The 25,447-nt window shown below is 36.0% G+C and overlaps 2 protein-coding genes and 1 long non-coding RNA gene across 7 annotated transcripts; 1 reads left to right on the forward strand and 2 right to left on the reverse strand.

The window, feature by feature from the left end:
* Window positions 1-7,245: 7,245 nt before the first annotated feature.
* LOC131770448 (uncharacterized) lies at window positions 7,246-12,709 on the reverse strand. The gene is made up of 6 exons (XM_066165685.1): window positions 12,552-12,709; window positions 10,803-10,865; window positions 10,329-10,430; window positions 9,326-9,359; window positions 8,495-8,565; window positions 7,246-7,451 (listed from the first exon to the last, which is right to left on the reverse strand). The coding sequence occupies exons 3-6, from the start codon at window positions 10,399-10,401 to the stop codon at window positions 7,258-7,260; spliced, it is 372 nt and encodes a 123-aa protein (XP_066021782.1). The 5' UTR covers window positions 10,402-10,430; window positions 10,803-10,865; window positions 12,552-12,709; the 3' UTR covers window positions 7,246-7,257.
* Window positions 12,710-12,804: 95 nt separating this feature from the next.
* LOC136280623 (diacylglycerol kinase theta-like) lies at window positions 12,805-17,603 on the forward strand. 5 transcript variants are annotated; one of them, XM_066166188.1, is made up of 9 exons: window positions 12,805-13,050; window positions 13,727-13,801; window positions 14,313-14,460; window positions 14,708-14,749; window positions 15,007-15,158; window positions 15,678-15,826; window positions 16,425-16,713; window positions 17,025-17,115; window positions 17,541-17,603. In XM_066166188.1, the coding sequence occupies exons 5-7, from the start codon at window positions 15,085-15,087 to the stop codon at window positions 16,679-16,681; spliced, it is 480 nt and encodes a 159-aa protein (XP_066022285.1). In that variant the 5' UTR covers window positions 12,805-13,050; window positions 13,727-13,801; window positions 14,313-14,460; window positions 14,708-14,749; window positions 15,007-15,084; the 3' UTR covers window positions 16,682-16,713; window positions 17,025-17,115; window positions 17,541-17,603. The 5 variants fall into 5 exon arrangements, with proteins under 5 accessions (XP_066022285.1, XP_066022284.1, XP_066022288.1 ...); XM_066166187.1 differs by having other exon boundaries at window positions 13,765-13,801; XM_066166191.1 differs by having other exon boundaries at window positions 13,765-13,801; window positions 16,590-16,713.
* A 6,094-nt stretch (window positions 17,604-23,697) lies between these two features.
* On the reverse strand, window positions 23,698-25,322 carry LOC136280086 (uncharacterized). The gene is made up of 3 exons (XR_010717123.1): window positions 25,256-25,322; window positions 24,667-24,718; window positions 23,698-23,813 (listed from the first exon to the last, which is right to left on the reverse strand). It is a non-coding gene; the product is annotated as an uncharacterized lncRNA (long non-coding RNA).
* Between the last annotated feature and the right edge of the window lie 125 nt (window positions 25,323-25,447).

The following is a 25,447-nucleotide window of genomic DNA, read 5'->3' on the forward strand; positions in this document are numbered from 1 at the left end:
ATCTTCGACGAAATTGATTGAAATTTTCTTTTCTATAGACCATTACTTCACCTGAGTTTTGGAAATCATTGCTAGTGTGAGAGCCAACTCTAGAAAAAAGTGTATTAAAAAGAAGCCGAATCTCTTGATCGGTTCATTACGTAGTTTGGGACCAAGATTGAAAACAACAAGATCATTTATTATACAGTTTATTCTGGATAGTCCATAAATGATGAATTTTGTTTTTCTCGACACCTATTTCCTGAAAAAAACATGTTGATATGTTGAGAGAGTTAACTCTTTTTTAAATCTGAAATTGGGATAATGTACTTTGGTTACTGAGGCTGATGTCATCTAATATCAGCATAAAAAAAATATTAATTCTTGGAACCCTTATGACTGATGGATGACTTTTCTGCATTCAGAATCTAAATAGAAATTGAATTCGATTTTTTAAGCTTTCAATATTTCATGGTAAAGGAGAAAAAAGTCCCTGCCTATGGTCAGCAAAAGCCAACAAGAAAGATTAATAAACCGGTTGTAAAATCTTTTGTTGGACTAAGAATTCCAAAATAGGGACACGAAATAAAAAGAAAAAATAATTGAAAGAGCAGCTTTGTGAATATAAGTTTTTGTCTTGTTTAACGCGTGGAGTGATATATGTATCTAAGGAAGCTGTAGGATTAGGCTTTGCATTGCATGCTGGGTTAAAGGTCGGCCATCATGAATAAACCTCGTGCTAGCTTGTATTTACTCGAAGTCTCTTTTCTTCTTCGTCTGATACTACAGAAGCCATATGTGAAATAATTTAAGCGCTTGTATTCACCTTATAAGAAAGACATTTTTATATTAACTTCATCTATATAGAGTCGGCAATTTTCGAATAAAAATCGCTGTTTCCCTTTTATTTTGATCATAGACAGGTAGTAATAATAATCCTTTATTCACTGTAATTACTAAAAATATTTACAAAATAATGATAAAATCCATAAAAATCGAAAAAAACATGAAAATGTCAAATAAAAATCTAAGAACAACTAACAGATACACGCTTCGTTTACGTTTACTTCTTGAACTTTGAATAAGAAGATAATTGGAAAAAAAGTAATAATAATAATGTGAAGAATATTAAAAGTTTTAATCCTAAAAAATCTTGGTAGTTTGCTACCGATTCCAAAGCCCCTACTAATCCTAAATGTGAGGAATAGTAAAAGGTTGTAAAAGCTAGTTCCACTTTGATTCCCTATCACTATTCTTGTCTTTTTTAAAAAAATGACCTCAAATACACGTACGAAATTTTGTAGAGCGGGTAATTATTCTTCTTTTCCTTCCTTAGCCAAAATATCATGGAAGAGAGGCCATTCAAAGTATCTCGATAAGTTCATATTATCAGGTTTAAATTACGCAGTCCATCAACATGCACCCGAAATGAATCAGTCTCTCAATTCTCGCTTACAGACTACTAAACAATCCAATAAAATAGGAGGTGGAGCTACGCCATTGGTGGGAATATTGTGACGAGAAAACAGGAATAAATTAGTTGAATGAAAAGCGCTCGTTGATTCCGTGGGGATTAAGGGTGCCGACTACATAAACGACGAAGTCTGAGAAACTGTGAAAAAGGTATGGAGTTCTTGACGTGTGATGGATGTGAGGATGAATACAACAAGTAACTATGTGAATCTGTAGGTTTGTAGTAAACACTAGTACATAAGCCGTTGCCTTCAATTGAAATTTTGATGTCTAGAAAAGCCAAAGAATTGTCGGAAATTTCCCAGGTATATTTAAGAGCCGGATGAAAGGAATTGACGGCGGTTATAAATTGAGTGAGCTCCTCTTTGGTAGAGGAGGTAGCGCCAATGCAATCGTCAATGTAGCGGCCGTAGAGTTGAGGTTTTGGGCCGTGGTATTGGCTAAAAAATTGATGTTCGATAAAACCAACAAAAAGATTGGCGTAGCTGGGTCCCATTATAGTACCCATGGCCACGCCATTAGTTTGTTTGTAGTAGTTACCACCGAATGAAAAGCAATTGAGTGTGAGCACTAGTTCGGCCAGACGGAGTAGTGTTTCAGAGCTAGGTTCCTTAACAGTGCGTTGATCGAAAAAATGTTTGAGGGCCCGGAGACCTTCGTCATTGGGAATGTTGTATTCATCCTCACATCCATCACACGTCAAGAACTCCATACCTTTTTCACAGTTTCTCAGACTTCGTCGTTTATGTAGTGACGACTCTGATTTTTCCGAAAAGTCAGAGGCAATGTGCCAGTTTTTCGATAAACGCGGCTATCCTGTTTCTATCGTTCAAGCGGGCTACCACCGTGCCCAACAAATCGATCGACAGGCAGCACTACAAACGGCCGAGAAGGAGAACACGGATCGCATTCCATTTACTCTTACATTTCACCCTCACAACCACGCAGTTAAATCTATCATTCTTAAAAATTTTAAATTACTCCAAAACGATTCAGAGACTGGCACTATCTTTTCGCAACCCCCACTTATTTCATTCAAACGTGACAAAAACATAGGCAACTTTTTAGTCAGGAGTTCATTTCATACCAATGACCAATCTGGAACTTTTAAATGCGCTCGCTCACGATGCAAAACTTGTCCTTTCATTCATAACGTAGAGAAAATATCGGGACCCAAAAGATCCATTAAGATCATTGATCACTTTACGTGTACCTCCGCCAATGTTATTTACTGCATAACTTGCACTTATTGCAATAAGTTATACATCGGCGAGACAGGAAGACGACTGGGTGACCGATTCCGAGAACACCTTCGCGATGTGGAAATAAATGACAAGGACGCATCCAAGCCAGTCGCTAGACACTTTAATCTTCCTTATCATTCTAAACAGCATATGGCAGTTTGCGGCCTTTCCTTACATCTAGGCAGTTCGGAAAGCCGTAAAACACTAGAACAAAAATTTATATTTCAAATCGGCACCCTTAATCCCCACGGAATCAACGAGCGCTTTTCATTCAAGTAATTTATTCCTGTTTTCTCGTCACAATATTCCCACCAATGGCGTAGCTCCACCTTCTACATATAAATCCACACACAACCCACAATTCCTCTAATCGCTCTGACGAAGGGCTAACGCTCGAAACGTCAGCTTTTTTATTCTTTACGGTGGCTAATTTACGTTTTCAACCCAGTTGTTAACACTAAATTACCTGCTATACTCTCCCACCGACGCAGCACCACAGTTTCTTTAGAAACTTACCCCTTTATTCAATAAAATAGGAAATAGGAATTCCAATGTGATCACGGAGCTTAGTTAGAATTCAGTTAGGAGATGAATCATTGATAAACTTATTTCTAATTCATGGCGACCGATAAAAATATTCCATACTATATTTGGCGCTTTTCATCCTCTAAACATGAAATATAAAGGTGATTTTTATTCCTTTGGAAAAGCTGAACAAAATCCCGACCGTTGCCCAAAGTAAATATTATGTTCATGCATTTTTAATGTAAGGAAGAAAGAATGTACAAATTTTTTGGAATTTTCCTTCCTACAAAGAAAGTGCTTCTCTTTTCCCTTGTGGTGTTCTCCAACCACTTTGGCGAATATATTGATGACACATTTACAGTTTTGGAGGAAATAAATTGAAATTCCTCGCGCTGGGAATAGTTATCCTTTCATCCATCACTCAGCTGATAATTTTACAAGTTGCATGCTTTTTGTTTGTGCTCTGATGTCATTTGAATTTTTCATTTGATCGAGTTGATCGTTTTCCAAAATTCTCAATACTAATTTTCTTGACAATATAACGATGTTGGTAGAGGGAAATGAGATTTCGATGAATTGAATGAAGTGTTATCATGAATTGATTAAAGTTTTACTCATTTTGTCGTGTACTGGTTTTGACAGGGCGTCAAATGCACATCTAGAGCATAACTCACAGATACTATGGTTATAAAGTGAAAGGAATCGAGTTGATTTTGCAGTGGAAAAATATTTTAGACATATTAGAAACTATATTGTGGTAAAGCACGTGGCATATTCATCAACAGGATCGACATCTGTACTGACTGTGTACATGTAGTTATCTCGCAATAAAAAGGAAGGTTCGCCATCTTTAGATAAAAAGAATAAAAGAATAACTAGGCTCTTCATTGTTCTAAAACTTACCTTAAATTCTAAAACCGTTACTATTCGTTCTTTTTGGTAAGAGAACGGCTATTGCCCTTTAAACAACAGATGTTTCAATATCTATATATATATACTAGTTATATTTTGCATAATTTATGGTGCGAATGTCGCGAGAAACTATTCAAAAGTGTTTTTTAATCTTTAGATGAAGAAAAGCCACAGAAATGTTAGGTTTGCGATTTTGTGGTTTAACCGGTCTCGTTCTTATCAAAGTAAATCTGCTTAATATCATCATATATTGAAAATAGAAGGAGAAATTGCGCTTTTATCACTCTACTGCAAAAATTGCAGCACATCATCAAAGAACTGACAGGAAAAAAGATCTGTATGCGTTGCGCGCTTTCTATATCACGTAAAAGAATAATTAATTGAGCAATTTTTTCAATCTCTCATCAGGACAGATTTTTGAAAAAGTCTTCTGGAAAGACTCCACAAAATCGAAGAGTTGTAAATTTTTTTTCTAAAGATTATGTCCGATACTCTGTGAATATAACTGTTTATCGTTCACAAACTGACTTCTTCGTGTCTTTTTCCTCAGGTGCCATTTGACTTTCAAATTAACGTTTGAACAACTTACAAGGAATATGTTTCCCTTTCAGTAAAATTCGAATCTCCATTGTAAAATACCACTACAAAACATACTCTTGTTTATTATTTCGAGGATAATACTACTATTTGTGTTTTTCGAAGAATTTAGACTCTTTTCTATGTCGATCAATTAGTCGATTAATTTGTTTACCTTTTTTCATGTCCTTTGTTTCTCAAAAAAGGCGGAAACGATAACATAAAAATCACAAAATAGAGAAAACAAACTAAAATGATCGAATTACAGAACTTCAGAAGCTAGAATAGTTTAGGATAAATATTGTGGTAACAAACATAACAAAAATGATGTCATCGAAAGGATCGCCATCTGTCAACATCTAGGAAGCTTATTTCCTATCAACAAAAAAATTCTCTCTACTTTCAAATCTAACTTTTGTACCGTATAGTGAGCGAGAGAGATGAATTAAACTATTATGAAACAAGAACAGAAAGAAACGAAGCTCTTATGTTTAGTACCTGAATGTTGATTGTCCCTTTACTCTGAAAGAATCTGTTCGCGTTTATCCGCATAAGCAGAAGATAATTAATTCACACAAGGGTAAAGGGTTTTACAGCTGTTTTAACTGTTGTTTTTAATAAATTAAGTTTTAAATAGACAAAAATTTCCATCACGTAATTTTCTAAGTCCACGTCTACCTCAAAAGGGAACTGAAATAAGGTATATTTGTTTTTTTTTTCTTTTCCCTTTTCTCTTTGAGCAGTTTTAATAACTAATTTATATAATGTTACAATGAACTGAATAAACTGACTAAATTATATGATTAACGTGACTATTCATCGGTAACCAACGCTTTTATTATTTCATAACAGTATTTGACTTTCAAATCCAAATTATGCCAAATTTTTTACCCTAAATACATTTTTTTTCTTTATTTTCATGAACACTGACTTACTTTTTTGAACCGAGAATCCAAAACTACGGATCTAATCTCAAAAGCATTTTCATTTTCTTCTTTTATCAACTTCTCGAAAACGAAACTTATTTCCGCGATATAATGTCCCTGGATTGAAAATGACCCGTCAGTGGAAAGATAAATATGTTATTTACCGACTGGGAGGTTCTTAGAGTTTAAATCTCCGTTAGAGGGCAGGGTTTTCAAGTTTACCCAACAAGGACCTTCCTCAGCCGGTTGATAGTTTACTATCACTTTCTCTTTTTTTCTCAGTTCGTGAAGGGGGGGGGGGGGGGGGTATTTTACAATTTTGTTATCTGATCGGTTCTAGGAGCGAGCATTCCCGCTTTTTCCTTTCCCCCCCACCCCCCCCCCCCCCCTCCTCTCACACGCCCACACACCCACACACGCTCACAGCGGGTGATATCCGTCAGGTGATGAGTTGTGTTGTATGTAGATATCCATTTTTTGCCAGCGGGGGACAGCGTGTTTAAGGCCTTTCTCATAGATCACTACTACTAGGGTTGACCTTACAAATAACTTATGTAAAGTTTTACTCCTCAAATCATTTTCTTTGTTTGCGTAAAATTGGTTTCGAAACAAATTTGTTATCGCAAATATATCATTGATTGGGTTATAACTCTTGACACGCGGTCTAAACACCATAGGTATTTTTCACTCCTTTGCAAAATGACTTGGAAAGGTATTTATTGGCATTTTAATTAATAATCCTCACGTTCAGTCATTTAATGCCTGGATTCTCCTAATTTTTTCGGTGAACAAAATTTAAGCATAGTTATGAGTTCTTCTAAACTAAACTTTCGGTAAGTTCTTTCAATTGGGGCTTCCACATGAGAAACCGAAAGAATTCAGGGAGCGAAAGCTGAATTAAATCCCCTCGTTTCTTGTAAAGTTATCTCTTCAGTTAACCATGGGAAGAGAGATAAGATGTAGAAGCACCATTACGAGCAAACGAACAAATTCTACTAACCGTGACTTTCCATGTCATTTCGTGAATAGCATTACCTTTGAATAATCGTAAATAGAGGCGGACAATACTTTTCGATAGATCATTTGACTGGTTTTTAAGAAAATGTAGAGCAATCTTCACTGTCTAAAGTAAGTGTGAAGTGTCAAAAGCAAGCTAAGTTCGCTTTGGGTTTGCTTTACTGCGCTCTGTGATTGGTCAAGAAAACTTGCACCATCCTTTAACTCCCTGAAGTGATTACCAAGTAACTTCTCCCTCTAGTATCCATATATTATACAGCAAACAGGTAATGAGAACACTCAGACTCATCAGGTACAATTTATTTCCTTGATTGAACACCTAATTCTCGTAATCAATTAACAAGGAAATGTGTAGTAGCTAGAGGGGAGAATTGACAATCAGATCTTGGGAGTTAAAGGGTTAATTGTCACTTTTCTCAATCACTAACCGAGTTCTGGTTTCTACGCTGATTGCTCCAGAGTGGTCAACGAACTTCAAGCGTTGCGCATGGAAAGTTTCCAAAATTAGGGTATAAAATCGTGTCATAGTCAACTGATGCCGAATAAAAGGCATACTCTGATATCATTTACGAATAACCTCATTACTAAAAAGGTTCACAGTTTTATCACTTCCTTTTATTTTTCTTGCTCGACTTTGTTTCAGGCTTGCCAGATTTCTTAGATGCCTTTCTATACAGATAGTACAAAATCACTCCAGCCAGGAGCGGCCAAAATCCTATTTGCAGCAGTAACTTTGGATCGAAAAGCGACTTCCTCTTAATGGACATGAGCTCAGTGGTAAAAATAAGTACAGAGTCGGCTATGTGTGAATAAAGCAAAAATAAGAAAATGTTAGGATTTGCTTTTTATTCAGTAACGTAGAATGATATTAATATCATGATTAGCAGAAAGATTTCTTCATAACCCAATACTATTCTAAAAGAAATAAAAGTTGTAGTCCTAAAGGCAAAATATTGTTTCTGCCATTATTTTTTTTTTATCCATAAACTATCTGCATAGTGAACAATGGGGCTGCACAGAAATCTTGCTAGGAGAGCAAAAAGGAAAGGCTTCTTAACCATTCCCATTCTGTGTTATAACAAGAATTTTAAAAGAAAATTTTTCCCTATTTGGCTATTACCACATATCCAATAGATATCTTGTTCATGATTGGTTAATGACTCATGCTCAATAAAATAAGTTATAGATTGCAACACAGGATTTACATATTGCATGTGCTCAGAATTAAAGACAAACAAAAAATGCTAAGTTCTAAACATTTCAAAAAACTTTAAACTTGGTTGAAATGTCATAATTATTGTATCAAATTGCCATTACAAAGAAAATATGAGCATTTTCCAACTCGTTGGAAATTTCTTATTCTAAGTACTGTAATGTGTGACTGAGGACATACAAAGGGATTTGAAAAATGACTTAAAAATCAAAAATCATACAAACTGCTTTTGCATTTAATGATTAATGGCTGCTTGTGACGCTTTGAAATGTTTTGGTCGTCCAAGTTCAATTAACCCTTTACCTCCCAGGGGAAGGGATCAACACAAAACTTCTCCCTACAATATCCATACATTCTTCAGCAAACAGGTAATGAGAATATTCAAACTTATCAGGTGGAAGCTGCTATCTTGATCTAGCATCAAGTTCTCATAACTAATTTATAAGGAAATGTGTAGCAGCTACAGGGGAGAATTAACGATCAGATCTTGGGAGTTAAAGGGTTAAGTAAATTTCCCAAATATCACTTGTGTCATAAATCAGGACTTGCACTTCCGCTCGCGCCATTTTCTGTATTTACAGGCCCCCTTAGTTCCTCCATGGTCATTTTTACAATCAACATTTACATACAAGGAATAACATTCTGAATTCCACGAGCTCCATACCCTAGGTGAGGAGGGATGATCAATTTTCTTTTTTCACTGAAAAGAGAAAAAATAGAATCGAGGACTGTTGAAAAATATCAGCCTGAGCACTGCTTTTTTAAACTCATTTGAGGGAGCTACAAAAATGATCAACCAAAAGGGGTTTTTGAATTTACTTGTAGAGAATAAACAATGTGAAAAGAAGAATAAGAAAGGCAGTTAAGACAGTAAGGGGCTATGAAGCCCAAAGGGAGTTTTACTTAAAAGTTGCCATGTCAGTCTTGTTGTCAGTTATGTTTGCAATTAGCTTATTTCAAATTAATAGAACTTGGAAAATAGTATCAATCCATGGGCACAATTTTTTGCACCCCAACTTGTCGCTTAGAAGTAAAATTTTAAGCAGGTATTTTTTTTTCACTTGAGGAAATCCTGCTAAGCTAAGCCCCACTTTAGAAGAAGTCCCCTCCTCAATGGCACTAATTGCTAATTATGAAAATCTGCTCATGATGAAAATATTTGACCTTATTGTTGTTTTTTATCACATACTGTAGTATGTATAGCACTTGGATGGTATATTTGGACCCAACATATTGACCAGCTCTCAGTTGGTAGAGCACTGCACCGGTATCACTGAGGTCACGGGTTCAAATCCAGTACAAGCCTGAAATTTTTTTCAGGTCCTATTTTCAACTACTCATTTCAGTAGAGTTCTTAGCTGCGAGGATCCTTTAATTTCATCTCTTCGCTGGAGTGCAAATATATGAATTTCATATATCTAAAATCATTATACGCATACTGTAATATTTCTAAATCTTACCCTATGCACATTCCTTTTATACCCATCTCCCAACCTGTAAAAAAAAAATTACAGAAATAAGTGGAAAAGTTAAGGTGGCAATTACTTGTAAAGTGGTGAACTTTCTGTCACTGCAGTTCACATAAAATCACAATTTGGGAGATCTTAACATCTCTAAAAGGGCTTTAACTGAGAGCTTTTAAAAAAAGTATTACCAGCCAGGCAAAAGAAGAACTCAAAATATTGGAAGTCATTATTATTCATCACCTGGATGGTTTATTTGGACCCAACATATTGACCTGCTCCCAGATGGCTTGTTAGCTCAGTTGGTAGTGCTGCACTGGTATCGCAGGGGTCATGGGTTCAAATCCCATACAGGCCTGAATTTTTCTCAGGTCCCATTTTCAGCTACTAGTTCAGTAGTGTTCTTAGCTGCAAGGATCTCTTAAATTCGTTTCTTCACCGCAGTGCAAACATATGAATTTCATATGTCTAAAATCACTATACAGTAATTACACTTTGGTTTTTATTTTCAATGATGCTCACTACATTAGATATCACAAAAGGTAACCTCATATCATCAAATTAGCATCTCTAAAATTGTTTTAACTAGGAACTTTTAGAAAAGAGTCAGAAACCAGATAGTAAAAGAAGTCAAAATCTTGCAATTAGAACAATTTTTATTTGACTTTGTATAAGTATTGACAGTAACCATGTTTGATTTTATGGTTCAATACTTCATGTTTCTATGTGATTGGCCAAGAACACTTGCTCCATATTCTCAACATATCAGATTAAAAAATAAAACCAATTGCCAGTCAAGTGCTCACTTGAGTTTTCTCATGCTTTATGCAATTTAATTGTTGCCAAACTGTGTTCTCGTCAGCTCATGATTTTAAAATGTTTTACCTTTTTTGCTCTAGAGAGCAGTTGACTGATAACTTTGGCTTAATGGCTTTATGAATCCGAAATTAAATCATCCTGATAGTATAGCAAAATAATCAGAGGTCCTGATGCAAGTTACCTTTGATAACCTTCCCTTTGCCCAACTGGAACTCAAGTGGCTCCCTTCCTTTTGCCACGGATGAGTCGAACATTTGTCCATTCACTAGTGTACCCTATAAGACTTCATTGAAAAATTAAGGAAATTCAAACATTTGCAATAGCTACATTTTTAATAAGAATTGAGAACAGGTTTTTACTTTTTGTTGTTGTTTACTTTGTGCTATTGTTAGTTTTTTTTTTATTTTTTATTTTGACGGTTTATTTTTGTCTTTTTGTTTAGGCAGTCTAATTTAAAATGATAACAGGAAGCTAAAGGGAGAGGATGCCAAATTCTATTTACTTATAACAGCTTGGCACCCAAGTGGTTAAAACAATTTTGGTTCAAATTTCTGGCTTGAAAAATGTAAGGATGTGAGCACATCCTTTCCTTAGGAATTCACTGTAATGCTTTCAAGTAAGAAGCTGACAACATGAAAGTCATATATGTACATACTGTATAGTGAACAGACACAATGTCGCCATTATCTGCTTTGTCCTCACAGGTAGCAGGCATGTACTGAAATAGAAAGATCATATGATTTTATATAGAATACTTCATGGAAAGTCTGTCCATATGGTAATTACGCACAAGTCAGCAGTTAAAATATTCAAGGACTGAGATTTCTGATATAAAACCAACAAGTGTAGACAGATAATGATAACATATTTACTAGCTCTACTAGAAGCTTCTAAACTAGAAAAAGAATTGAAAACTCAAAATTTCATCTAGACTAATAAGTCTTCGTTTTTGCATTCTTTCCTGATTAGTGTGAAAATTTCTATAATTTAAGAAATTAAATAACTGCATTCTGTGCAAACCCTAGAGGGAATTTAAGTAATGTCCTTGGATTTGATTTTGCCCCCTCACTTAATTATATTTACAATACTCATCTAATTTAACACAATCTACTTGATTATGTCCATTGCCCACCAGTTTCCAAATTTGGCAATAAAATAGTTCATTGAAAAGAACACCAAAAGCCATCACAGATCAGAGGATATTCAGATTACTGTGCAGACCATCTCTTCTAATGCTAAAATTATAGTGGCCCAAGCTTTTTTTTGTTTACAACTATTTTGAGAATATTCTTAACAAAATTGTTGTGTCACTCATATTCTACTGAGTTTCAACACCATACTTTGAATGAAAAATCTAGTGAATGTTTTAATGAGACTGTAGGAATTTCCCCTCTCAACTCCATTTTGTTTGTCTTAATTCAACAATATATACACAGTCAGGTATTTGAACTACTCTTCAGAAATGCACAAATCATACTATTTCTCTAATACATATTACAATTAAAATCTTGTGCTTATTAGATTGGTATATGTAAGAATACAATTCATTGTTACATTGTATGAGTTACGTTGTATGAATCACATGTGAACCAGTTGAGATCTATGCTTTTAAGTCCTTACCAATTATATTTCATGTAAACTAGAAGATCAAAGCCATGATATTAACCTAATCACTGCTGCCAGGAGACGAGATTTCTAATAAATTATTAATTTCTAGCATCACTTTAGACCACCTGTCGTGACACTCCTTCTCAAATAGCCCAGAGTATTATGTCGTGTGCATGTATTTGAACAAAAAAAGCAAAAATGTTCTTAGTTATTTAATATTCCACTTTTTCTCCATGTGGAGCGCTTGAAAAAATATTATTTTAAATATCGATGAAACAAATACCGCGATAAAAGGACAAAATAAAAATATCGCGTGATATTTTAGTATCTTTCGCCTGCGAAGGACTAATCCTCTCGTTCACATTTACCACAGAAGTGTTATCAACTGGCATACACAATACATATCAACAGTTTAATCGATATTTCAACAACAACCTTTAGCTTACCCACTTTTGGCTGACCAACGAATATCGATTTTTTTTCAGTATAACATATTTTGCCATAAAGTTCACCCAAACTCCTCCCCGCGTACGTACCGTACGTATGCAAAATTAAAAACATAAGCTTCTAATTTTCTCGACAGCATAACAAAATCCGCGCGGGTAGGTTATCGCGACAAATTTCGTGAATTTTCCCTCAAATAATATCGATTTCACAGACTTAATAAATGCTCGCTTCTTTTTTCGAAGAAAGATAAAATCCAAATTCAAAATTGCAGAAATTAGCACCCGATCGATCACAAAGAAACTAATTTAAGCGCAAGAAGCTTGTCTGAGATTTCAACCTCTTCACATACCTCAACATTAGTTTATAGATCCTTCTTCTTTTTAGCTCCAGCAGCATACCCACATGAAAAAAAAAAAGTACCACAGAACAACAATCTTAAGTTGTTCTTCATTGGAGATCATCATCCAATTTACGCGATCTTTGAGTGTACTGAAATGTCGGCTGTAATCTAATCGTGGCAAGCGGAGGCAGGCGCAACTCTTCTTGCACTTCGAGAAAGCCTGGGAATGAACCTCAACTCAATATGGCGGACGAAGAGAGCCCAGAAGAATCGGAGAAAGAGATCGACTCTCTATCGCATCCAGAAGTGATGGTTCTCTTTAGTGAAAAAATTTGGGGAACATAGTGGAAGATCCACTCCATATATATATATAATTTTATATGCCTTTTAATAAACTTTCAGCTGTAGTTGTCATCCAAAATGCGACATTGCATCACTTAAAGAAGGCAATACAAAGACAAATCTCACTTAAACTCTTCAGGGAAGGAGGTCTGTATATTGTCTCTTGGTAAGTGGATAAGGAATAAAATGATGTCAAGTTTACATAGTATGGTTTTACATAGTTTTATATTTCTGATTGATGTAATCATATGGCCTCTATACACTGTACTTGCAAAATCAACATATCAGTCCACTGCATTGTGTGATTGATACATATTTATGTTTTCAGCCATGAAAATTTGATACTGAATCAAACAATATAACCAAATATTCATTTATTCGACCATTAGCCGACCATTAAGGACCTGTCTTCTTATTAGCTTTCTGCTTGAAAACTTGTCAAAATTATTCATAGTACAACACTCAAGGTGGTAGAGGGTTAGATATTAACTTTAACTGTTCAACTTATACACAAATCTAATACGTCAATAGAGATGATGGAATTGAAATGCTTACTATCAAATAGCATAACAGCTGATCAGTAACAAAGTAGACCTTTAAGGGAATAATTAATGAGTATCGAAAAACTCCAATGAATAACCCACCAATAATTACAAACCAAGGTGTTACAAATAGTGACATATCAACTTTTGACCTCAACACCTGATGAAGGTGTTGATGGATTAAATAGATGTTGATCGATCAATTAGCCTGACTCTGACATCATGAGACAAACAGTTTAATGTTTGTTTACCAATACACAAATCATAATGTAATATAATTTTGTAAATAAAAACTAATAGGAAGTACATTTGGAAAACTTATTGGTTTTCATTTGAAGGACAGAAGCTAACAGAGAATCATCAACCTCTCACATAGTAAGTCAACAGTAGATGTAGTTAATATGTAGTATTAAACAGTAATAATAGTTTGACCCTTTTACCCCTTAGACTGACCAACATCTAATTTCTCCTTACAGTATCACCCCTGAATCAAACATTAAGGTCATGAGAATTAAATAATGATCAACAAATAACAGAGCTCTTGATTGTTAAGCAAAATCTCCATGTCAGCACCATAGGAAATGTATAGAAAAGAGCACGGGGAATATGCACACTGATCTTTGGGTGTAAAGGGTTAATTATCTGGGTGAGGGGCTCCTCTGCCTTTTTACCTTCCACTTTTCTTATTTTTAAGTTACAGCCATTGAATATATGGTGGTAAGGTGGTGACAACTTTGCTTTCCATAGTTTCATGTCTTTGCACCCATTTTCTTATTAACTACCTTTGATAACTGCAAGGTGATTTTTAATGATAAATAATAGATCTTATATTCATTTGAAGGTGTTAGACTCCTTATAAAAATTAATGTACTTCTTTTCTTTGCAGAAGTCTCTAAGGAAAATGAAACTCACAAGATTCTACCTGAGGCAAAACATAGAACCCTTGGGCAGTTTATCCATATGCATTGGTATTCTCCCAGTTGGCCTTGACACAAGCAAATACAAAATTTTGATTGGCAACATTCTAGGAGAAAGTAAGTTCGGTTTTGTTTGTCTTTTAGATGCTTCTAAACAAGTATCTTTGTTTTACGAGGGGCTAATGTACGTTTCCTGAGTCCTCATTCCCCTGACCATCTGCCATGTCCATTCAGCTATTTAAGAGTGACAGTGACCCTGGTAACAAGATTGACGACACCTTGGCGACCTAATATTTTACGCATTAAAATACTCAAAGGGAGGCTTTTGGCTGTTCTCATATTTTTTCTTGTAATTGTTTTGTAGCCATGGAATTTTGTGAGGTGAAAAGTGTGTTTTCAAGTTGTGGTGAGTTACTAGTAATCCTAGAGCTCAGTTTATGTATCTAATAATTAAGACACATTATTATATCACTGGCAGTGCCCATGGGAAGTATAAAGCGAATTCTGTGTTCTTTCTGTAGAGCATTTCCTAGAAGTACTTTAAAAAACAGATGAACTGAAAAAGACTGACTGGAATCAAGATTTCTGTTTCTTGCATATCGGTATTCTCTTCCTACAGTTAAGGAGTTATGCCTATTTTGATTTTTTTGTTATTCCCTATAGCCTGGACTGTTCCCCCCTGGAAGCCAACCCCTTCTAGTACTGGTAAACTCCAAAAGTGGTGGCGGTCAGGGGGCAGACATGTTCACAGCTTTCCAGAGACTGCTCAACCCTAATCAAGTGTACAGCCTCGTAGAGGGAGGCCCATTATCAGGGTATGTTAAACTCGCTCCCCCTCCATATAGAGACGAATTCCCACCCGAATTTGTTGAGGTTACACGGAAGTTGTTTACTTAGTAAGAACTATCTCCTTAGACTCTTGTGTCCACGAGAATTGAACGAGGCCGAGCTAATCAAGCCATAGTGCAGATATGGGTGGGTGCAGAATCTTTCCAGTGCAGATTGCACCCTTTAAAGGGCGATACACATATTTACATGAGATAACCTAATGTCTCCCGCCAAGCCTCACTTTCAAGATGGAACAAGCAAGGAAGTGGTAAAGATTGATGTAAAATTTTTAGTCCAAAAAAGACATGGCGGTTAGTTTTCCTTATATGACGTCGTTCTGCAGAAGAGCGATATATAATTTGTTGTATAGGTTGCTTACCAAAGTAATCATTTACAGCTATTCTAAACTCAAAACTATAAGCCTTGTCTTCTTCTGTCAGCTTTGTCCCATCGTCTTTAAATCTCTGAATATCTAAAATATGAATCGATTTTTATCTTTGTTTCAGAGTTTATGCTTTCAGATCTATTTCTGATTTTCGTGTCTTGATCTGTGGTGGTGATGGCACAGTTGGCTGGGTGCTGTCATGTTTGGATGATGTTGTTCAAGAGATAAAGTGTAAGCTACCTGCATCAGCAGTTCTTCCTCTTGGCATTGGTAAGTGGATTTTTTCCAAAGTATTCGTGTTCCCCACGATTTAAAGAAAATTTATTTCCAGAGTCAAAAGTATCTTTGTACGTTTTGTTTTTCTGCGATATGTCATAGATTTCAAGACTCGTTCGACAAACTTGGTCAATGAGATGGAAATCTGAAACTAATCATGACTTAGTCATTCGTGTTTTCTAAGCGATAGAGACCCTGGAAAGTCATGCAGATTTTCCCTTTTTAGGCCTGAAAAGTTCGTAGTATTTGAAAATAAATCAAGTAGTATTGATTACTGAAAGTCTAGAACTCTATACGGTAATTATATGCATTTTCAAGTTACGATTAATAGCAGAGGTTTAAATTAGTAGAAATACCGTTATAGCGTATTTTGAAAAGCTGCCATTCGGGTGTTGTAGCAAAGTGAAAAGAGAACGGGTGGGAAATTGAACGAGACTCTCGTATGAATGAATCTCTCTCGTGATTTCTATAGTAACAAGAGAGTTAGTGGGAAATTGAATGAGATTCCCAGCTTATTATGTATTCATCTCTCTCGTGATTTCCATAGTAGCTAGAAAATGAGTGGGAGATGAACGAGATTCTCAACTTACAGGTAATGATCTCTCTTGTGTTCTCCATTGGAGAGGTGGTTACTCTGGTGGCGAGAGTCCTGTATCGCTTCTCATGGCCGTTGATCAGGCACACGAAGTGTTTCTTGATAGATGGTGTGTCACGTTTGATTCAGCGGACACTAACGACAGTGCGCTTGGCTCGATAGGAGGAAGAGAAGACGATCCTAGTATTTTTACTGTGAATAATTACTTTGGCATCGGAATTGGAGCTGAGCTTTGTTTAGATTTTCATCTTTAGAGGGGGGAAGAACCAGATAAATTCCATAGCAGGTGAGGATACAAAGGATTCAATTTACAGGTTACAAAATTAGTCGTAGTGCCTTTGATTGAAGAAAAAGAGTGTTGATTGCGAAAGCCATTGGATGGTAACAAAGGTTCCATAGTTTTCTGAGATGTACTGTTGTTTCATCTTTACTGCGTTTAATGTACTCAAACTCCGGATAAATTTTAACCTCCGTTGAAAGCTCTTTTGAAAAGGAATAGGTTGAGAAAACCCCGACTTTGTGTTTTGCAATTTATTGTTAGTGCGACTCTGTTGAATCTCTAATTCCCCCTTTTTTTTTGGTTTCTTTTTGTTTCAGGCTTTATAATAAAGGAGTTTACTTTAGAGCAGGTATAAAGAAAATAGTCAAAGGCTACTCGCGGACATTTACACAAGAGGTCGAAATAGAGGTGATTAATCTGTAGAACGATGGTATTGAATGGCTGATCACAATAAAAGGGGTGTACCGCTGACTATAAGACCTCTTATTGCCTTTTGTTTACCCTGCAAGCGGGCTCATGTTTGGGTTTCACCATACTGCCCCTTTTCAGCCACAGCCGCCTATTTTACCATCGACAGCTGCTTATGGAAAAAGGTTATTGAAACCCCTGTATCAGAATTAACTTTCTTAGCATCGAGTGTTGGTCCAAATCATCATCGTCTGTCAGTTGTATTCAACTCTTAATGATTGCATGCGTATCAGTTGCACAATTTTTTATTTCATGTTCCAATCACACCTGAGCGTTTTGTTTTGGCGTTTTGCGGTGCTTGTTTGCCTTTCGTCCTCTTTAACTTTCTAGGGACCAGTATCTTATTTACTTACTTTTCGCTGCAGATTGATGGCAAAAAACTTGACTTACCAACACTAGAAGGAATTGTAATTCTGAACATAGGCAGGTAAGTAAAAGCTTGAAATTGAGGTCAATCAAATTAATTCGAATTAACTTTGCAGTGGTTAGATTTTCAATTTAATTGCAAGAAAATCGCTGCACATCGGCTTCAACAAGTAATTTTAAGCTGCACAGTTTTTATGCCTGGTGAAAGTATGATTCGTGTAGGTCAACATTATTTGTTTCATATAATTATGATCTGATTCCTTTACGGGAACGAACAACCTTTTAAAATTTGTCTCACTCACATCACGTGGCTTCGCAGCAGTCCCCAAGTATTATGTGGGAGGCCCGGGTTCGATTCTAGTCAAAGTCTGAATTTTTAAGGCTTCTTTTCTGAGATTACTTTGATAGCAGCTGACCTGCGATTATCAATTCATTACTTGTAAAGTCTTTTATTCTTTTGTATAAATTTTGCGCTTTAACTTTTTTTTTTAATTTGTTTTCCGGCCACTTGGGGAGCAGGCACAGATGCATGGGGACCAGACAAAGAAGATGTATGTAGTACTTCATGAATTTAGTGGTGATATCTGCTTATATTCTTAGCACCAAACAACTGATAAAATAACCATGACATGTTGTCCCTAGAAGATGAGGTCTGGAAAAGACTCGAAGATTCAGCGCATTAGCTATAAAGAAGTCAATAAGTACGAAGAGTAGAATTGTCCAAACCGCCAATAGCGCGGGAAGTAGCAAATGACCAAACCACTGTTGGTTTTAGTTATGCACGTAATTGGTTCGGAGAGTGGCTTAAATTATTTGGACCAATCGCAAAGCGAAGTTAAACGAAATAAATGCAATCCCGGATTCCTTTTCCACACACAATTGAAATTGCTTGAATCTTTTTGCAGGGTCATTCCCCAGCTTGTCACTGTGACGGTCTTGTCGAGGTGGTTGGACTACAGGGAGTAATGCACCTAGTGAGTCAGAATCACCACCATCTTTACCCTTCACGCCCTAACATCAGTAGGCATATGCACCATACTGTTCTCTCCAATCTGCTCCGCGTATTTTTTTCTACAACTGCCACAATTTTTGTATCCTGCCTTTTCCGTTCTTCTTAAATATTTGCGTAAGAAACGTTTTTATTTAGCGATAAAAATGGTGCCTTAGTTCTTAATTGAAATGAATTCTTTATTAAAAGGGTCAGATTCAAAGTGGAATCAGGACTGGTATTCGGCTAGCACAGGGAGCCCAGGTATGGATGTTTGGTTGTAATCCAGTAAATAACATAATGAAGCCATAAGTTGATTATCCTCGTACTATTCTCTTGTAATTTCTGTTTTTCACGTTACTATGTTCCCACCAGTGGCGTAGCGTCATTTTTTTCTGCATATTTACTTTATAAAATCAGTTGATAAAAAAACTATCATGTAATACCACCCCTTCCCTTCCCCCCTCCCCCCCCCCCCCCACACACACACCGACGCAGAACCACAGTTTCTTTAGAAATTTACCCTCTTCATTCATCCGCTTCAATGTTTTTTTCCTAATTGATGAAAATTATTATTACTTCATTACAGATCAACATCAAATTAAAATCAGAGATGCCCGTACAAATAGATGGTGAACCTTGGATGCAGCCTCCTGGAAATGTGATTGTACGGCCCATACTAACACAGGTATTTACTGTGTAACGACGCTGTAAAAGATTACCGTTTGGGGAAAATGAAAGGCTTGTGATTGGACTCGCATATCTCAGTGTTAAAAATGCACCTAGAACATTTCGAAAAATCAATTTAGTTTTATCTTTTTACCTGATTATTTTTGCCAACATTAACATCCAAGAATTCAATAAAACGTTTATAACCGGACGACTTTGGTTCAGAATTAAGAATATTTTGCTAGAACCCAAACGGCCATCGAACACTTCTAGAAATTTCATCGTAAGTTCACTTATTTTTTTCTTTAGGCGCTGATGCTATCGAAGAGGAAGGTTAAAATAAAAAACAAAAGAAGACCCACAAGTTCGTCTCGCCCTCCTGCAAGCCCCAGCGCAACAAGAACTATTTTTTATGACGATTAAACACTTAACCCGGGCTTATGGCAGCTTAATTAGAAACCATACTGGATATTTTTTCCAGCTCTGATTTATACTTAACTTGGTAATCTTGTAAAGTTTCATCTAGTTAAGTATTGCTTTAGCCGAGAAAATGTAATTCGAAATTGTAAAGGAAATTACTGTCATTTGTATCGCTTTGGGTATACGCTGTATTGTAAACAGTGCAGACTAAAATTCCATCTTTATAGTGCGTTAAATTGAACCAATTGTGAAACTCTACCAGCACGAAATGCATGCTGGTTGAAACAAGGAGAGCGGCTCAGTCCTCACCATTCGAACCTCTTCAGTGTACATTACCATTCGTTCTATTGGAGTCAATTTCTAACACCGGCCATGATTTGTTTATCGAAGTGGTATATAATGATTCTGAACTAGTCTCGGCCACATTCTGTCTTTCCCCGTTCCGCCCGTAAATGCGCAAAGGCGTTGTAGTAGACGCTACGCGCTAACGAACCAAACTCGTAACCTGGTATTCCATAGTCGTATGTAGGAAAAAAAGGGTGGCGCGAGATTTCTAGACGAATCGCAGTTTATTAAAGATTTCATGCTTAAGAAAAAAGTGAGAAGAATACGATTTACTAACGCAATTTCAGATAGGAATGAAAACACTTGAGAGTCGACGATACGCGTACCCTGGTGTTCCACAATCGTATATCAAAGGTGCGAACTAAAATGTTGAAATCTCTGTCTCGAGGTGGAGTTGAAAGCTTAGCTTGTCCCGTCAATGGAGTTTTTACAGAAGACACCGGTGAATTTGAAGATAATATAAGTTCGAGTATATTTCAAAAGAATGTTGTTGTATTTGTAATTATATGTAAAAAGTGGTTTAACTGCAGAAATATTCATTAACAAGCTAATATGCATGAACGCCTTCTATTGATTTACCTTTTCTCCATTTGTTTCATTTTATAAAATGATCAGTTCATGTAGATGTGATCCGCGTGAATTAAATTTGTGAGAAAACCTCTTTTTTTCGTCGTTAAAGGCATAGCTGGTGATAGGCTCGCGGTAAGAGGAGAGAAGAGTAAAAGAGAGCGAGCAAAAATCGGCGAGGTTCTGGGAAGGTATGACACCTTCCTTCATTCTAATTAGATTTTTCTCTCACTTACCCCAAGTTTATGCTCGTCCTCACTGTGTCAGACTTCCAGAGGCAAGGTTAGCTGTGTAGCACGAGGAAGAGTGTAGAATGGAGGGGAAAATTTTCCGGTTTGCTTCTAGTGGGTTGTACAGACGTTAAGTTATTTAAGTTAAGTTAGTTTCACTCAGGTTTGTGGCTCGATTTACTCAGGTTTAACTGAAGGTCTTTGTCAAGTGTGGTCATAATTAGCTGTGTATCTCTACATGTTACACCTTCGAGTCCTTCACTGGAAATATAACTTTGGAGCGTAAATTCTAGTCCCCTAGTAAATTTAACCGCAATGGCAAATTATTGAATTTCTTAAGTTCGCTCAGCGGTTGACAAGAAGGAAATATCACAAGCAGTCACTAAGGACTATAATTCATAACGAGTCAACACCCTAAAAGGCAGAACAAAGGGTGGTGCCAGACTTCTAAACCAATCACAGTGCAGAAAAGATTTCATATCTGAGGGTTTTTTAAATGCTAACCGTCACTCCCACCCACCTTTGGTGGAAGTCTTAGGATAGAAATGTAAAGCTTAAAAATGTTTCCTAACCTCCCGGAAATATATATTTGTTACCCCTTTTTTTACATCGGGTATAACCAAAAACCTCTAAGAGAGTCGCGTCAAGAAGATACATTATGGTTTTAAAAGAAAACAGCTCAGTTTCTGGGAAAAATTCAGACTGAATAATTCATTAAAACGAAAAATTCAACATTATGAGAGATACAGAAAGCAATTTTGTATCAGTTTACTTGTCACAGGTCATTGTGGCACATAATCCACACTGTGGATGAACCCGAAGCGTGACTTAGAAACCTTGATAGGGTAAACTGAGAACGGACTCATGTGCAAGGTCATAAAGATGTTTTATTGAAGTCTTCGTTAACGATTTACAGTAGATCTGGAACCCTTCTTCGTAACTCGGTGTTACTTCCCTCAAAAAGCCACTCACACATTCAAGTTATTCTTACTGTAGAAGCCATGTTAATGATCACTTTGAACAAAGTTAAAAAAAAATACCACATACTACAATGAACTAGAATTCTCGTTGTGAGTTAAAAAAATCTAGAAATGGGCTACAAAATTAGATTTAAAAACACTACTAAATATCTAAGTTTGTGGTATTCTTAGACCTTTTTTCTTTTTTTGTCGATTTTCAGGTTAATGTTAATAATAATGTGAATTATGTAAAGAGGCAGGCTTAAGCCATGACAGAGGTCACTATTGACTATAATTCTCGCAAACGAGTTATAAAAACTCTAAGACAGGACCTATTTAAATTATTTTCATTCTATAAAAACCTCTAACAAACGAACTCTGACCTTGTCTATTTCCTCTAACAATTCTAAACGTAGTTTGCATGCAAAGTACTCGCAAGCTTGTTGTGGAAGTGAACTATCAGATTGTTGTTATACCAATTAATATCCTATATCTGACTTGTTACTTGTTACCACAACATCTTTCTAATTTCTTTTTTAAGGAATTTGCGTTCATAAAGAAAGTAGTTATATAACGAAAATAGACGTCACTCTACCTTTTAGCTATCATTATGCTCTCATACGAGTTATAAAAATTCTAGAAATGAGCTAGTTAGGTCATTCAATATATTGTTAAATCTCTAATGCATGACGTCTTATCCAGTAATTGTTTCTCTTTTTTTGGGTGACATTTTTACCTTTTTTTTTTCAGCTAGAGATACTAACGAAATTAAACAACTCGACACGTACTCTGAATACTCGCCGGACGAGTTGTAGTAATGTTCGAACTATTCAGATTGTTACTGTACCGCCTAATGTCTACTAGCTGCGGAAATCTTAACCGCAAGTCTAAGTTCTTTAATTTAATATACAACCCAAAATTAACGTCACTTTAACTCCTTATGACTTTAATGCTCGCGGATGAGAAATGAACTATTTAGATTACCAGCGTACCATCAAATATCTAGTAAGTGGACGTCCTCAACCCGTGCATTTGTCTAAGTTTTTCTTGTCAAATTTTAGATGATTTTTCGTGTTTAAACAAAACCTAGAAATGAATTATCTAAATAGTTGTTGTGCAGATTAATATCTGATAATTCTTTTTAAAGCTCGTTAGTTTTCTATTTTTATCACATTATTAACCTTCTATGCTCTTTTCTATATTAGGAACTCTACAAGAAAGTTCTTCTGGGACATCGAATCCCCTCTAAACTATGAGTAAACTCCGAATAAACTTAACATTTTCCATGGAAATGAGCTTAAACATTACTTTTAAAACCAGTGAGGCATTCCTAATCAAAACAGTTACTCAGCTATATTTTATTTAATGATGGAAAGATCAGCATGCAGAATAGAATATCTTATCACATCAGGACTATAGCCAGCTTTTCGACTTGTCGTGGGCTTATACCCTGAGAAAGTTCAATTTTTGTTTCAAAATTTGCAAGAGCGATATGATAAAATTTAATGGTACAGGACTCTAGGCTGGCTACACCCCTGATATTGTTGTACTCCGTTTTGAGCCATCCGACTTAACTGCGGTGTAGCAATCATGGTCTTTAGAAATACGCTAAAACTAACAGACTTAAAGTGTCAGGTAGATGTACATGTTACAAAAACAAACCAAAAACGGGAAAAAAAAAAACAAAAGTAAGATGAACTACCACTACACGCCTACGCTAAAACTAACAGACTTAAAGTGTCAGGTAGATGTACATGTTACAAAAACAAACCAAAAACGGGAAAAAAAAAACAAAAGAAAGATGAACTACCACTACACGCCTACTCAGATAGAGCACAATATGTTCCACTCCAACTATACTTAATTACCATAATATACCATAATTACCATAACTATACTTAATTACTAATTATTGTTAAAATTAAATTTAAAAAAAAGGGATTAAAAAGCAGATTTTTTTTTAATAAGATGTTACCACACGACCATACGTATTGATTACTAGAATTATTTTTTCCCTTTTCTTTGAACTTTTTCTAGTTTTTCTCCAGTACTCGCAGTCTCCATACTGATGGCAATGTTTTTGGCTCTTGTAGACTGTCAGACGCAAAAGAAAAAAGCATGCTAGTCAATGAATGCAAAAGTTAGTAATCGATTAGTTGTTTGTTTGATCTACTGACCCGACAATCAGTCAGTCAAGCATTTAATTTTTTACATGTCAGCATTGAAGTGTATTGCAGCCATAATTTAATCCAGTTAGTAATAACCATGCCCACTGGCCAGGTGGAGAGTCCGGAAAACAGTCAGGCAGATAATCAGCCTTTCTGTCAGTCAGCCAGTAATCATAGCTCAGGTAGTCAATTCAATTTGACGGCTTACCGGCCAGTTAGTCAGAAAGTCAAGTGACCAGACTGTCAGTGAGTAAGCTGGTCAGTGCTTTAAGGACAGAAGGCAGATATGAATATACAAGCATATACAGAGAGAGCACTCACCAGTGCGGCGTACTTGCCACCCAGAAGTTTTTTTTTTATTATAATTTTTCAAATCATACATCAACAAAAGCAGAGAAAAAAATTGATCAATTTGAAAATGTTTTGGTACCCTTACTGCCAACAATGAAGGGGATAGCTGAAAAAAATTCGCAAGTGACTTTGAAAAAAGACAAACAGCATATTATAGCAATAAAAAAAAAACAGACTTCCTTCTTCATCTCCAATAACTTCAATCAATACAATTGCGTTGAAAGCTCAAATTTGAAATTGGTTTGAATAAGCCAAGGATTTTAAAAATTTAGCATAGAGTTCACCCTACATCTCAAATATTACACGTATTCTATAAGATTAGAAAGATGCATGCAACAAAAAAAAAACAATTTCTTTAGAGGGATTTGTTTTCCACAACCCTTTAGTCCGCGGTATTCAGTATTAAAGCAGACGTAATAAGCATTTACCTTGGTTCGAAAACAAAGAACTAAAGTCTGGTATCAAACACCTCTTCTTCCCCTGGATGGAATACGAAAAGAGATTGAAATACAATGCACTCATTTTCTTTTAAGCTATAGAATACTAATTTTCACAAACACAGAAAAGAGGGCTGCCACTTATCAAAGCTCATTAAATTTTTGCATGTCTGTGTTGAGGCGTTTTGAAAACTGAGGTACACAACATCAAAGTAACCATGTCCATTCAATGAGCTGGGGTAAGAGGCGGCTATGTTTTCTGTATCTGGGAAAATTATTTCTGTATCCATAAAAAACCCAAACAAACAAAGTAGTAAAACGGCTTCATAAATTCATAAATGTTTGATTTTAGCATTGTATAAAAAGGAATGGCTCTTCGTTACGAGGAGGTATAATAATGCCCAAGTGGTGTCGTTTTTTTGTTTTTTCTCAATGAAGTCGCCTCCCGATATGAACCACGACCTTTGGACTAAGCACTTCAAGTGATCTTTAGCCAATTGAGTGGACTGATTATGCATCACCTAATAAGGCATGTGTGGACCAATTTGAATTTATCTCTTCTGATTTATAAAAATGTTACCTTCCTTTGCGACATCCATGTCAGGCTCAGGCGCCTTCTCTTCTTCTTCAGCTATTTTAGCTCCTTTAGAAGATGATTTTTTTGGTACGAAAAAATTTAGTATACAGTCATTAAATTTTGTCTTTGTACTTAGGAGTTAAAATCATTAATGGTTCACCAATTTCCACACTACAATTGTTCCAGTGACTACCA

Source organism: Pocillopora verrucosa, chromosome 4 (assembly GCF_036669915.1).
Source record: "Pocillopora verrucosa isolate sample1 chromosome 4, ASM3666991v2, whole genome shotgun sequence".
Lineage (NCBI taxonomy): Eukaryota > Metazoa > Cnidaria > Anthozoa > Scleractinia > Pocilloporidae > Pocillopora > Pocillopora verrucosa.